The sequence below is a fragment of the Cebidichthys violaceus genome, unplaced genomic scaffold (assembly GCF_023349555.1).
Source record: "Cebidichthys violaceus isolate CVI_PGR_0920_01 unplaced genomic scaffold, fCebVio1.0.p SCAF_182, whole genome shotgun sequence".
Taxonomy (NCBI): domain Eukaryota; kingdom Metazoa; phylum Chordata; class Actinopteri; order Perciformes; family Stichaeidae; genus Cebidichthys; species Cebidichthys violaceus.
Window position 1 is genome coordinate 1 of NW_027176353.1, and position 12500 is coordinate 12500.

General features: G+C 48.9%; 2 protein-coding genes across 2 annotated transcripts; one reads left to right on the forward strand and one right to left on the reverse strand.

The window, feature by feature from the left end:
• Window positions 1-325: 325 nt before the first annotated feature.
• LOC137874281 (E3 ubiquitin-protein ligase RNF114-like) lies at window positions 326-4044 on the reverse strand. Its single transcript, XM_068712911.1, is given in 8 exon segments — window positions 326-1791; window positions 1879-1986; window positions 2227-2280; window positions 2283-2343; window positions 2589-2695; window positions 2791-2811; window positions 2813-2942; window positions 3859-4044. Coding segments are annotated over 8 exon segments (687 nt in total). The 5' UTR covers window positions 3999-4044; the 3' UTR covers window positions 326-1725.
• Window positions 4045-6151: 2107 nt separating this feature from the next.
• spata2 (spermatogenesis associated 2) lies at window positions 6152-9032 on the forward strand. The gene is given in 16 exon segments (XM_068712912.1): window positions 6152-6779; window positions 6782-6996; window positions 7089-7367; window positions 7369-7533; window positions 7535-7693; window positions 7695-7715; window positions 7717-7893; window positions 7895-7981; window positions 7983-8027; window positions 8029-8046; window positions 8048-8137; window positions 8139-8231; window positions 8234-8305; window positions 8308-8392; window positions 8395-8435; window positions 8437-9032. Coding segments are annotated over 16 exon segments (1812 nt in total). The 5' UTR covers window positions 6152-6544; the 3' UTR covers window positions 8467-9032.
• Window positions 9033-12500: the final 3468 nt, after the last annotated feature.

The following is a 12500-nucleotide window of genomic DNA, read 5'->3' on the forward strand; positions in this document are numbered from 1 at the left end:
GATATATTGAGAAAGAAAAAGGTCATCATACATTGAGAAAACACGTACAAAATTATTACATTTCACCGGAGAGGAAAACAAAAACAAAGCGAAGGTCTAAGCGGGCACCAAAGACTACGTGAAAAAGGCATTACGGTTGTGCTCTGGAGCTACTTGATTGGGGGGGGTGTATCCGCTTTATTTAGCTGTATGGTGAAAAGACAAAATGCAATGCAGCCTGTGTGTGTGTGTGTGTGTGTGTGTGTGTGTGTGTGTGTGTGTGTGGTTGATTTGTGACAATTACAAAGTCCTTGGGACACAACACAAATCAAAAAAGAAAACCAGGTCAAAGTCAAACTGAGCGTTGTTTCTTCATATGCGTTCTGATTACGAGGCACACAAACAATAACCACGGCAACCGTGTTCTCTTCTCACAAGCTGAGATGTTCACGCTACAGGTTGATTATTTCGTGATGAAGACAAAACAGTAAAGTTACATTTAAAAAAAAAAAATCTTAAGTTACAGTTACTCATAAAACAAGTGTGCGTCCCCCCCCCCCCCCCCCCCCCCACTAAACCCTTCCTGTGTGCTGCATGGTGAGAACCCTTCAGCTGGAGAACAGTGACAGAACAGAACGTTGAGACAGAGGACGACCCAGAGAGAGAGAGAGAGCAGGTGGAGCTCTGCTGCCCCCCTCTGGCCGGAAACATGCAGGTAAAACCTCACCCCTAAAAGTGACCAGAACAGAAAGTAAAATCACAGGACGACCGACGACACACTGATGCTCTCCTACTTGCATCGTTTGGTTTTCACCCAACTGAACTATTAGCCCTATGAGGAGTTTTGGAAGTCAGAAACAAGATCTACCAGCAGGCACAGAGACGGAAGGGAGAAACGTTACAATAAAGCAAACAGCCAACAAGTCTGGCTTCTGTTTGACCCTCTTCTTATTTATTCTTTCCAGTAGATCTCTGAAGAAACACAATGAGCACGCACACACACACACACACACACACACACACACACACACACACACACACACACACACACACACACACACACACACACACACACACACACACACACACACACTCCCTCTCTCTCACACACACACACACACTTCACCCAGGAAACTGAACAAAACAACCCTCTCCACGTGTTTTGAGAGCAGACATGCAGAGCCACTCTCGACTTTATTATATGTTATCGTTACGTGAACAACTCGACGAGTGGAAAGTCCCTCGTTTAGCCACCTAGTGGTCAAACCCTCTCATTGCATCAAGTATTGACGACGGGGGGGGGGAGATTTAAATCACAACTTTGGAAGTTTTTTGGCTCTATGACGTCATAGTGTCATAAACGAACAAACAGCTGGGACGAACATAGTTTAGTAGATATTTGACAAACTATCAAGTTTTTTTTTGGGGGGGGGGGGGGGGGATAAGAGAGCAGAAACACAGTATCACTCCTAAATCAGACAGTACAATATGCTTTTTTTTTTTTTTTTTTTTTTTTTTGCTTTTTGAAACCATATTGCAGGATTTTATTTTCGGAATAATAAACCTATAGATCCGTTACGACAATAACAATTTCCCCCGTGAAGCTGGTTACCCAGAGCAGTACAGTACCACCACCCTCCTGACGGACGGATGGTGTTACAGTGCGTCTTCTTCAGAAGACTTCACGTCTCCCCCTTCACTTCACTTCGCTTGATTCCCTCCTCTTCCTGGATTGTTCGTCACACGTCAGTTGTCCAAGAGGGAGCGCTGTAGAGCCTCCTGGATCATGGTGTGCTCGTCTGTGGAGTAATCCTGCAGAGAGAAAATAGAGCTGATATACAAGCGAACTGATCACTGTTAACATTCATGTGGGGGGGGGGGGGGGGGGGCTCAACTTACAACAAAGGTGTCGTAGGAGAACGTGTGTCTGATCTTCAGGTGCTGGAAAAAGTCAGCGCTCCTGTAGTTCGGGTCCCCCCAAGGCATCGAGGCACAGATGGGACACACCTGGACGGACGCAGAGTGAGACGTGACAATGAGTCCTGTGAACAGAGGAAATCCGGCCCTCACACCCTCCCCCCCGCCCACGTCCACACGCCGCAACAAAGAGACGCTGAGACGTCCAAAGATTTTAAAAAGTTGACCAAAGGAAACAACCAATCACAGCCTGGCATCGGCTTTTCGAGTGCGACTACAAAGCAGACGGAGGACGATGTGTGGAACCTTTATGTTATTTTTAATTCCTACCACTTGTCGTGCATCCCGTGCATGCTGGGAAGTGCAGTGTTCGACCAGGCCGTCCCTTGGTCCAGGTTCTGGCAGTTGCAGTACGGGCAGGTGAAGGTGAAGCGATTCGGCACCGGACTGTGGGGAAAGAAACAAGAGACGACAACAATACGTCAACCACTGTCTCTGAGTTCCACCAGAAGAGAAGACGTGGTTCTCTTTGATATCTGATCAACCGGCCACAGCGTTGATTAGTCGTCACGTCCCGCATTACAAATGTGCTGGACAGAACAACGGCTACTAAAGGGGAGTTATGAGGTCGTAATGAGTCCCAAACACCAGGAAGTGAGTCAGCGCGTTTCAGAAGTAACACTGAGCTTCACCTGATGATGGCGGGCTGGCTCTGGGCGGTGGTCCTCACTCCCTCCTCGATGTATTCCTGGAATTTTGAGCAGGCAGCCGTGTGGCCTCTCATCTGAGAAAGGCGGACCTGAGTAGCGAGAGAACCCGATTTAAAACATGACGTTTGAGACGGGTTAGCGGAGGCCACCCCCCCCCCCCTCCCCTTGATGCCACAGCACCTACCTGTGTTCCGCATCCTTTGCAGAGCGGCCACAGACGACTGGATCTTGAGCTCGAGCTCCGCGGCTTTAGTCCAGGCGCCCAGACCGGCCCGGCACACGGCGCAGACGGGCTTCTGTGGACGCAAACACTCCTGCAAACAACTGTGGCAGAACCTGGGCAAGAGAAACATAAATGGAATGATGGAGGAGGAGCAGCAAACAAGAAATAATAATAATAACTGTCAGTGCTCTGACAGACAAAGCAGCAAAAGCAAGACAATAATAACAACAACAACAACAGAAAGATTAGTGAGACGGTCGATACCATAAATATTAACAAAGGAAAGATTTGAAACTGATCAATTTGAATCAGAATTTAACAAAAACAGTTTATCGGCAACAATGTTACACGTACGAGGGATTGGGTTGGTGTCGCAATAGTAAAAGAGATAATTAAAAAAAAAACAGAAAATATGAAAAATCTACAATAAAAATTGATAAACAAACAAATAAAGATGTTAAAACAAGTATAATTAGGTATAAAACAATATATAATGTGTCCTCTGGTGACCAGGGGGAAAGAAGAGTCTGTTTACAAAGTATTCTTACGAATAAACTGTGTATTAAAATATAAAAACAGGTGCTGTCATTCTCTGAAAGATCCCTGTGAAGCTTCCTGTAAATCCGGATGGAAAGTCCCCCCACCCCCCCCTCGAGAGGGCGCTGGACTTGTAGTCCTTCAAAGCGGGTTGATGAGTCCAAGCAACGGCTGTCCGAACTACAACTCCCAGGTGAGGCCGCCTCTTTGATGTAAACAAAACTGAAACTGATTTTAGTGAGCTGACATCGGGGGGGGAGGTTTAACCAAATATCCAAAATATATATATACGGGGTCACGATGATGAACAACAACAGGCTCGCGCGTGGTCGATGTTTTCGCGACCCTGACGTCACGACACGTTAAAATAACGACCCTTTCTCTCCTCCCTCCTCCCCCATTATTTGTCCCCACGGAACTATCAGAGAGAGGTGGGTTAAAGGAGGCTTTTGGACGGTTTGGTGTGAAATAAAATGGCAGAAATACACTCACGTGTGGCTGCATTGTGTCGTCACGGGACTGTCGAAGATCTCGAGACAAACCGGACAGATGAACTCCGACATGTCGCCGGTGGTCCCGTCGGAGACGTTTTTCTTGTGCTGTGCTGCACTAAACCCTCCGAGCGTCGCCATTTCTTTTTCTTCGCTGAGACAGCTCACCCCCCTCTCGCCCCCCCTCCTCTTCTTCTTTCAGTTTATTGGTGGACGACAAACCAACGTCTAAAGGTGCATTACCGCCACCTGCTGGACCGGAGTGTGTAACACATCATGACTTTATGACACAATAGTAATGTTATTTATGAATAAAAAAACATCTCTCTCTCTATGTCTCTCTGTTTATGTCTCTCTCTATGTCTCTCTCTGTCTCTCTTCTCTGTCTCTCTCCTCTCCCTTTCTCTCGCTCTTTCTTTCTTTCTCTCTCTCTCTTTCGCTTTCTCTCTCTCTCTCTCTCTCTCTCTCTCTCTCTCTCTCTCTCTCTCTCTCTCTCTCTCTCTCTCTCTCTCTCTCTCTCTCTCTCTCTGTCTGTCTCTGTTCTCGATTTTTTGTGTGACAGTTCAAAACTCCTATATTCACAATGCTTAAAATGATTAATCGATTCTCAGAGCAGAACGATTTATATTAAACCATTTATTTTAATTCATTAAAAATACCGTATGGAGCATAAATAAATTATAAGGCAGCTAAACATAATATCGACAAATTAAGTAAATAGTTTTTATTTTCCTGTATATTCACCGGATGTAGTTGGCAGCTGGTCTCTGTAGCTCCTCCTCCTTTCTGGCTCAAACAGCACGTGAGCCCTCCTCTGCTGACGAAGAACTGTCAGAACTGGCGGCGCATGCGCGTTGGGATGATGGGAATTTCCAACAGCTGAGGAGGAGGCGTAGCTAGCCACACGGCTAGCACTCGTTAAAGGTAAGATTTGCTCGTGGTGGCTTTAAGAAAAGCGGTGTGGTAGCTTAGCTTAAGCTCACAATTACACTTGGTCCGCACAAGAGTCACGTCACAGTGACGGTACATGTTTAAATAATGACTTAACAATCGTTTCTATCTAGCGATGGACCGCCCTGCTAGCTAAGCTAAAGCAATTGTTTTAGCTAGCCAGCTGCGCTGCTGAAATGGGCGTTCACTGCTAGGAGAATCGGGTTTTTTTTGTGGGTTGGAGATTTATGAAGAATTAACGTACACGCTCGTCCTCCGGGCGTCTACTTTATTATCATCATCATCACTGGTCGTGACGGAGCGACTCTGTTGCAGTGTGATGCGCAATAGTAACGCATGCTGGATGTGTTAGCTAAGGCATGTTGCGTGCTAGCTCGCTATCTGTTAGACGGATGCTCGCTGAGGTTGATGTGTGTAGGTGGGTAGGTAGGTAGGTTTGAGGTAGGTAGGTAGGTTGGTGAATTTACATATATATCCACATCCGCATGCCTAATATAGCGCTCTTAATTCGAGCTAACTATGCTAGGTGCAGGCTACCATGTTTTTTTAAATGTTGCATTGGTTTGTGTCTGATAAGGGTTAGTGCACATTAATAAAAACATTGCTGTAAATGCGCCAGAGTTATTAGCCAAGAGGTTATTTTTCCTCTGTAGTCCGAAGAGACAGATGTTACAAAGTAAACCTATAAAAGCAGAATATAAAAGATTACATTTACAAACGTTATGCAATATTGACCCTTTTACAATGCGCGCAGAAACAATGAAAGAAGTGAGAATATTAATATACGTCATTCAGGAGACTCTTGTACTACATTGTCACGTGTTTACACGCATGCTTGTACCGCTGGCTCACATATCCACTGTTGACAGACACACTGATTGTCAACAGTGAGCCCTGATGTACACTGTAGTTCCTCTAGTATTTTACTATGTTGTGTACATCGTGATAACCTATTAGCTATATGACAGACATAAACAAATAATACCCACACGGTGCTTCCATCAGAGCACATACTGTTTCTCTAAATAGTGATGCACACCACACACACACACACACACACACACACACACACACACACACACACACACACACACACACACACACACACACACCCCCCCCTCCTGTTCGAGCCATTAGAGAACAGAGAACGCTCTGGTTGATCGTTACAAATGCTTTTTCTTTTGGCCTGATTTAACACTGAATCAGTAGAAAGATAATGTGGCTGCAAGTTTTCCTTCTCCGTGTGTGTGTGTGTGTGTGTGTGTGTGTGTGTGTGTGTGTGTGTGTATCAGGAAATGAGAGATTTTCATGAAGCTCTTCTGTGTCTCTACAGCTTGGGGAGCGCGCTCAGAAGAATCCCACGATCGCGAATGTGGCTCCACGATGACTGACCTTGAGCTCCGCACGTGCCGAAACCGAGGACCGGAATAGATGCAGCGCTGCGCTAACGGAGCGTGAAGCCCACAGCTCCCCCTGACCTCATCTTGCACGACGTAGGCCCGCGTTGTCCTGGAACGAGTCTGCCTTTGAGCCGATGCCAGAGATGCCGTGAGAAGGCGTCCCTACAGGCTGCAGCCTAGCTACGCCAACTGAAAGCACCACAACAACTGTGTCTCTCGTTTAAAGGACGCGCCGCTGATTGGATGCAACATCTCACTCCTCTTCCCACCTCTCCAAAACGCTATTAACGTTGAGCGCGTGCCAAAGCGTTGGCGGTGAATCATGGTGACCAAAAAATGGTGCTTGAATGTGGCACCCTGGTGCAGAGTATGCTAAGAGGGGCGAGGCTCCTCTCAGAAAAGCAGCCGAACGGCCGACTGATAGTCCGCTGCCCGACAATGGATGCCAAGTTAAAAGAGGACCTGTTCCGAAGGTATGTGACGCTGCTGGAGAGGCGTCTGGAGGGCGGAGGTGAATACGCGGGGGTTGGAGGTGCACCAGAGGGGGACAGAGGGAGGCACAAGGACAGCGAGGCCTGCTCTCCACTGCGACGGCTCTGCTGGGGGGCCTACCAGCCGACCCGGGACAGCGCTTCCGGATGGTGCGTTACTATGAAGTGGTGGAGAATTCCCTCCGCTGTCAGAGAGGGGGCAACATCAGGAGCCTGGAGAGAGCCTTCCACACGCTGGAGACCATATGCACCAACCTCCTGCTCTTCCCCTGGAAGAAGGAGTTCAGATGCATCAAGGTGGGTTCAGTTTGTCGTAATATTTGGAGTGCATCTTTTAGATTTGAATACAACTACTGACAGTGACGCTAATCAACCCATTTCTCTTTCAGACCTTCACCGGCCCATATGTGTACCACCTGCAGTCCGCCATTTCTGATGCCGAGCTCCGGACTCTAATGCGCACCATCGGCTACACCTGTGACCACGATTCGCAGTTCCACTTGCAGGAGCACCCGGGAGGCACGAATCACCTCCGGCAGCTGGCGTTCGAGCTCTTCCTGGCCCAGGCGGAGTGTCGTCTCCTGGGGGAGGTCGTGGCTCTGGCCCGCGGTTCGGCCTCGGAGATGGAGGCCCTGGAGCTCCGCAGAGGCTGCAGAGACGACGCGGCCCGGCTGCGCCGAAGCGCTCCGCAGGCGCGACAGCCTCGGGGCGGACATGGCTCGGCTGTCCGTGCGGCCGCTGGACATCGAGAGGCCTCACGCCCACCACCTGAGGCGAGGCAGCCGGCCCTCCAAGTCCGTGGACGTCACAGACGGCGCCGGCCACTGGCACGCCGGCGGTGAGCAAGCCCGTCCTGAAGGCCTCGCTGAGTCTGAGGAAGGAGCCTCTGTTTGTGGACGCAGAGGAGGACATGAAGGATGAGATCATCAGGCCCTGCACCTCGGCGTCCCTCTTCTCCGTGGCAGCTCCGCCTTCCTACAGCCCCGTTGCGGATTTTCTTTCCGATCCAGTCGCCGCCCCCCGGCGGATGCTTACACATCCTACCACCTGTCCTCTTTGGATGAGATCGACTTGTACACGGAGCGGGGCGTCGGGACGGGGGGGAGGCAGACCCCCTCCCGGCCTCCGTCCAGAGAGCCCCGGGATGTGCGGGACACGTGGCTGCTCAAAGCCCACGGCAGTGTGAAGTGTCAGGGGCTGCGGGCTGGGCTGCTCCTCCATGGCGTCCTGCCAGAGGTGCGACATGATCCTCTGTGCTTCCTGTCACGACGTGGACCCCTCCCCCGTGCTGCGGCCTGCAGGACTACCACCCCCAAATCCCCCCGCGGCCCCCTCGACGGCTACATCCCCCGTCAAGGAGAAGCTCTCCGTCTACTCCAACACTCACTCCCACTCCCACCTCCACCCGCACCCGCTCACGCTGACCCACTCGCACTCTCCACCCGCACCCCCACCCCCAGATGGCGGAGAAGCCCCTGATGTCCGCGAAGCTGTTCGCGAGCAAGTCCGTCGCCCTCACGACCGCCGAAGGGGGGCGGCGGCGGCGGGCGGCGATCGGCTGAGCTTGGGCGGGTCGCGGTGCGGCTTCTGCAACAAGCACGGGGGCGTCGCACAACCTGCGTGAACTGCTCCAAGGTGTCGTGTGACTCGTGCATGGGCTTGTACGCCAAGGATATTTGCACGCGGAAGAACCCCAGCACAGCTTTGTGCCCAACCATCAGCTCAACTTCAAGTCCCGGCACCATATCTCACCTGGTGTACCGATGAGGAGTATTTGTCCCCCCCCCCCCCCCCCTTAACCCCGCCGCGTAGTCTCGCACTATTGCTTCAGCTCTGTTGCCGTTTAAAACAGCTCATTTGCTACCCCCCCCCCCCTCCTTTTATCCGACGGTGGTTTTGCTCTCTGGAACCCTGAACTCTGTACATTGTCCCTCGCTGTCGGCGGGGGCCCCCGGAATGCACATCATGCCACAGAGAGCCACATCGCCCCCCCTGCCCCGTCTCTCTGCCTTGTACAAGTTCAGGCCTTTTTAAATCTATTTCTTCTTCTTTCTTTTCCTTGCTACCTGCTCTTGAGTAGTCATGTGATGTTGTAGTGCTTCCCCACTTCCCTCGAATTATGTCCTCCTCAAAAAGGGGAAAACTGGAGAAAAGGGAGTTTTAATTCCTTCTCATTCTGAATGAATTCAGTCCAAATGAACATTTATTTATATATATATATATATATATATATATACATACATACATACTTTGCCTAACTTCTCAGCTAAAAATTCCTCTATATATATAATATATATATACAGTATATATGTGAGAGAGTGTGTGTGTGTGTGTGTGTGCGCGTGGTGTGTGTGTGTGTGTGTGTGTGTGTGTGTGTGTGTGTGTGTGTGTGTGTGTGTGTGTGTGTGTGTGTGTGTGTGTGTGTGTGTGTGTGTGTGTATATAGAAAAGACCTCCTAGCTTGCATTGTGACACAGGAGGTCTTTTTAAACTTGAAAAACAATAGGGGAAAAAAAACAACAGAGAAAACACTGGAAGTCAATAAGTCAATAGTATATATTTTTAATCTCTATTCTCTAGAACAATGTGAGACTGTTAAATGGGCATGAGGTCTGGCATTGGGACTTTCTTTGGTGGGGGGGGTGGGGTGGGGGGGGGTTGTAAACTTGTGTCTGTGGGGTGGGAGACGTATTGAGCCAATGGTCGGATGCCATATATTCTATTTAAGATGATTAAGCCTTGTAAAATAACCCTCAATTGTTTCTGATCATGTGACCGAGGTTTAAACGCTGCTGTTGACTTGAGACGTTGGAGGTGTGTGTGTGTGTGTGTGTGTGTGTGTGTGTGTGTGTGTGTGTGTGTGTGTGTGTGTGTGTGTGTGTGTGTGTGTGTGTGTGTGTGTGTGGCGGTGACTTCTGTCTGGTGAATAGCCTGTTTAGTTGTGTCGGTCCCTCCCCCCCCCCCTTACACTCCTCCCCCCCCATTCCTCTTCATTACACTCCTTCAGCCCCCCTCCCCCCCTCCCCTCACCTGATCATTCCCCGTCGGTCTCAGGTGGAGTCACGGGAAGTCTCACGCTGGGACGCAAATCGTGCGATTATGCTTCTCCGGCGGCATGTTGAGCCCACCGGGCCGGATTCTGACGGCATGGGTCCGTCTACCTCAAATGGCTCAAGTGGTTTCAAACCGGCCCGTCTGGTGTCTCATTTTAAGAGAGAGAGAGAGAGAGAGAGAGAGAGAGAGAGAGAGAGAGAGAGAGAGAGAGAGAGAGAGAGAGAGAGAGAGAGAGAGACAGAATCAGCTGATTTAACCCGGTTTACAGGTCTGCGTTGTGGGAGTGGACACAAAAAACATGAAACTCACACAGAAGCACATCTTTAGATGTTGTGTTTGTGTTCATAAGACACAAACAGATTAGTGGACGAAGAGGGAGCAGCCCTACTTTACTCTTTATCAAAAGTTACCAAACCAAAATCCACACAACTGAACCGTTGATGTGTCTAAAGCAGTCCGTCCGTCCGTCAGTCCGTCTGCACTGATCATGAATGAAGGAGGTTGCTTCTCACAGGATCTGCTGTCCACAGCTGAATGAGAAGCTTCTCCTTCACTTCCTGAAATCCCTGCAGCACCTGAAGGCACCACGACACACACCTGTTGGTATGTTGACAGAGCGTTGACCTTCATTGATAACGACCAGGCTGCTACAACCACACAGACCTCTGCTCACCTGGCACCAGAGTCTGATCTGCTGACGTCTGGTTCCTTGGGTTAATGACTGTAATACACTACATTACTTTACATTACAGTCATTTAACGTAATGTAAAACACTACTCGCTACTGGGGACAGTACTCACTTTGCAGTAATGGGCTCTAGAATGATGACACTTTATTCCCGACACATTAAATAACATTTTAGCTTTGCAGACGACAGAATAAGTCACATGGTTTTTATTGCACTGTATTATTATTATTATTATTATTATTATTATTACTACTACAGGGGTTCATGTTGTTGTGTCTGCTTGCCTGTACCTGTACCTGTTATTTTTCATCCTGCACAGCCCCCCCCCCCTCCCCCCCCCTCTCTAAGATTTTTGGGGTGATTTGGAGCACGAGGTACGCTAGAGTTTCCTCAAGCGATCCACGTCATCAAACACGGGAGAGGAAGCTCTGACGGTCTGTGGTCTGTACGTGGTGCATCCAGACGGTACCTTCTTGATTGGAGGATGATTAGACGCTGCGGTTGATGAGTCACCAAGGGCTGGTTTTAAATCGCACGTCGTTTAAGAGACTCGGGTTATTCCCGACGGGCCGTTTGCGGCGACCGCCGGCCTCAACGTCCCGTCAGGAAGAACCTCAGAATGCCTGAACGTCCAGCTGTCTGACCCGCGTTGTAAAGACGCAACATCGACACAAAAAACCCAAAGCTTTACGTTGAGAAAGCTCAAACACACACGTATGGATCAACCAGCCCGAAGGGTAGTTCACACGTCGACCGCTGCATGACTCATATGTGCTCATATGTGGGGTTGCTGTCTGTAATAATAACCATGTTTTGCCTGGAATGATTTTTTTTTTTGTGTTTTGCGTACAGATGTGACCTAAAAAAAGAAAGAAGTTTACTTCGAGGTGGCGACGTCCGATCTCACGCTTCTGTTCATTCCTTCCCTGTTAGACCTGTAGTGACCGTTTGATACGTCCGTGGAGAGATGCGGTGTATCACAGAGTCTGGAGTCACCGTTTGTGTTTTAGTTATGTTTGAAATATTTATCGCATTTCGACGTGTTTTCGAGTCGGTTCGTGCGCAAATCATACCAGCAACAAAGACGACTTTCGCAAAGTATTGAGCCATGTTGGAAGAGCGATCGTATTGCCAAATGAAGAACAAAAACACCTTATTGGAGTAGAACCCCCCCCCCCCCCCCCCCCCCCCCTCCCTCCCCTTGGATGTACAGTCGACGTGACGCAGTTCAGCCTGTAGACGTCGGCCTTTTGACGAAAGCTTAGAAGAAGAAGAACACAGACGCCCACCAGGACTCTGGTCGCTACAAGAAGGGCTAAACGGTCTTCAGGGCTGCTGCTAAACGTTTGTGTGAACATCTGGTGTGAACACACACACACACACACACACACACACACACACACACACACACACACACACACACACACAAAAGAGCTATTTTCATTTACTGTCATGGAATGCATTGAGCCATCTGAACACGGTTGGTTGTACTCACTCATTGTGGAAGTCAGTACCCCCCCCCCTCCCACAGACCCATACCTCTTTCTGCCTCACCCCTACATGTACCCTCACCCGCTGTCTCCCCCCCCCACCCCTCCCTCTATCCACCTTGACACTGAGGATCATTGCACAATATGAAGGGGTCTGGACCTGAAGATCAAAATGTGGGGCTATGTGGGGGAGGGGAGGTGGGGGGGGGGTAGGGTGGAAAGGGAAAATAGCCAAAATTGTTAATTGGTGAAAAAAATATATATAAATATATATATATATATATATATATATTGAAACGTAAATGAGATTTTATAAAATAATTTAAAGAATAAAATTCTGAAAAAAAACATGTTTTTCGCCTTTTGAGTTTTTGGTGATTTATATTTATATATTTTGATCATTATTGTCTGTTTTTGAACCAGCTACAGGTACTTCTTTTTGTTTTACTCTACAGGTTTAAAAATGCATCCAACGATAGTTTAGTTCTCTCCTCTAGTTCCTCTCCTCACTCACTGTTTCCTCACTCCTTCATGCTGTGTTCTCAGTTGATGAAGTGACATCTTCCCTC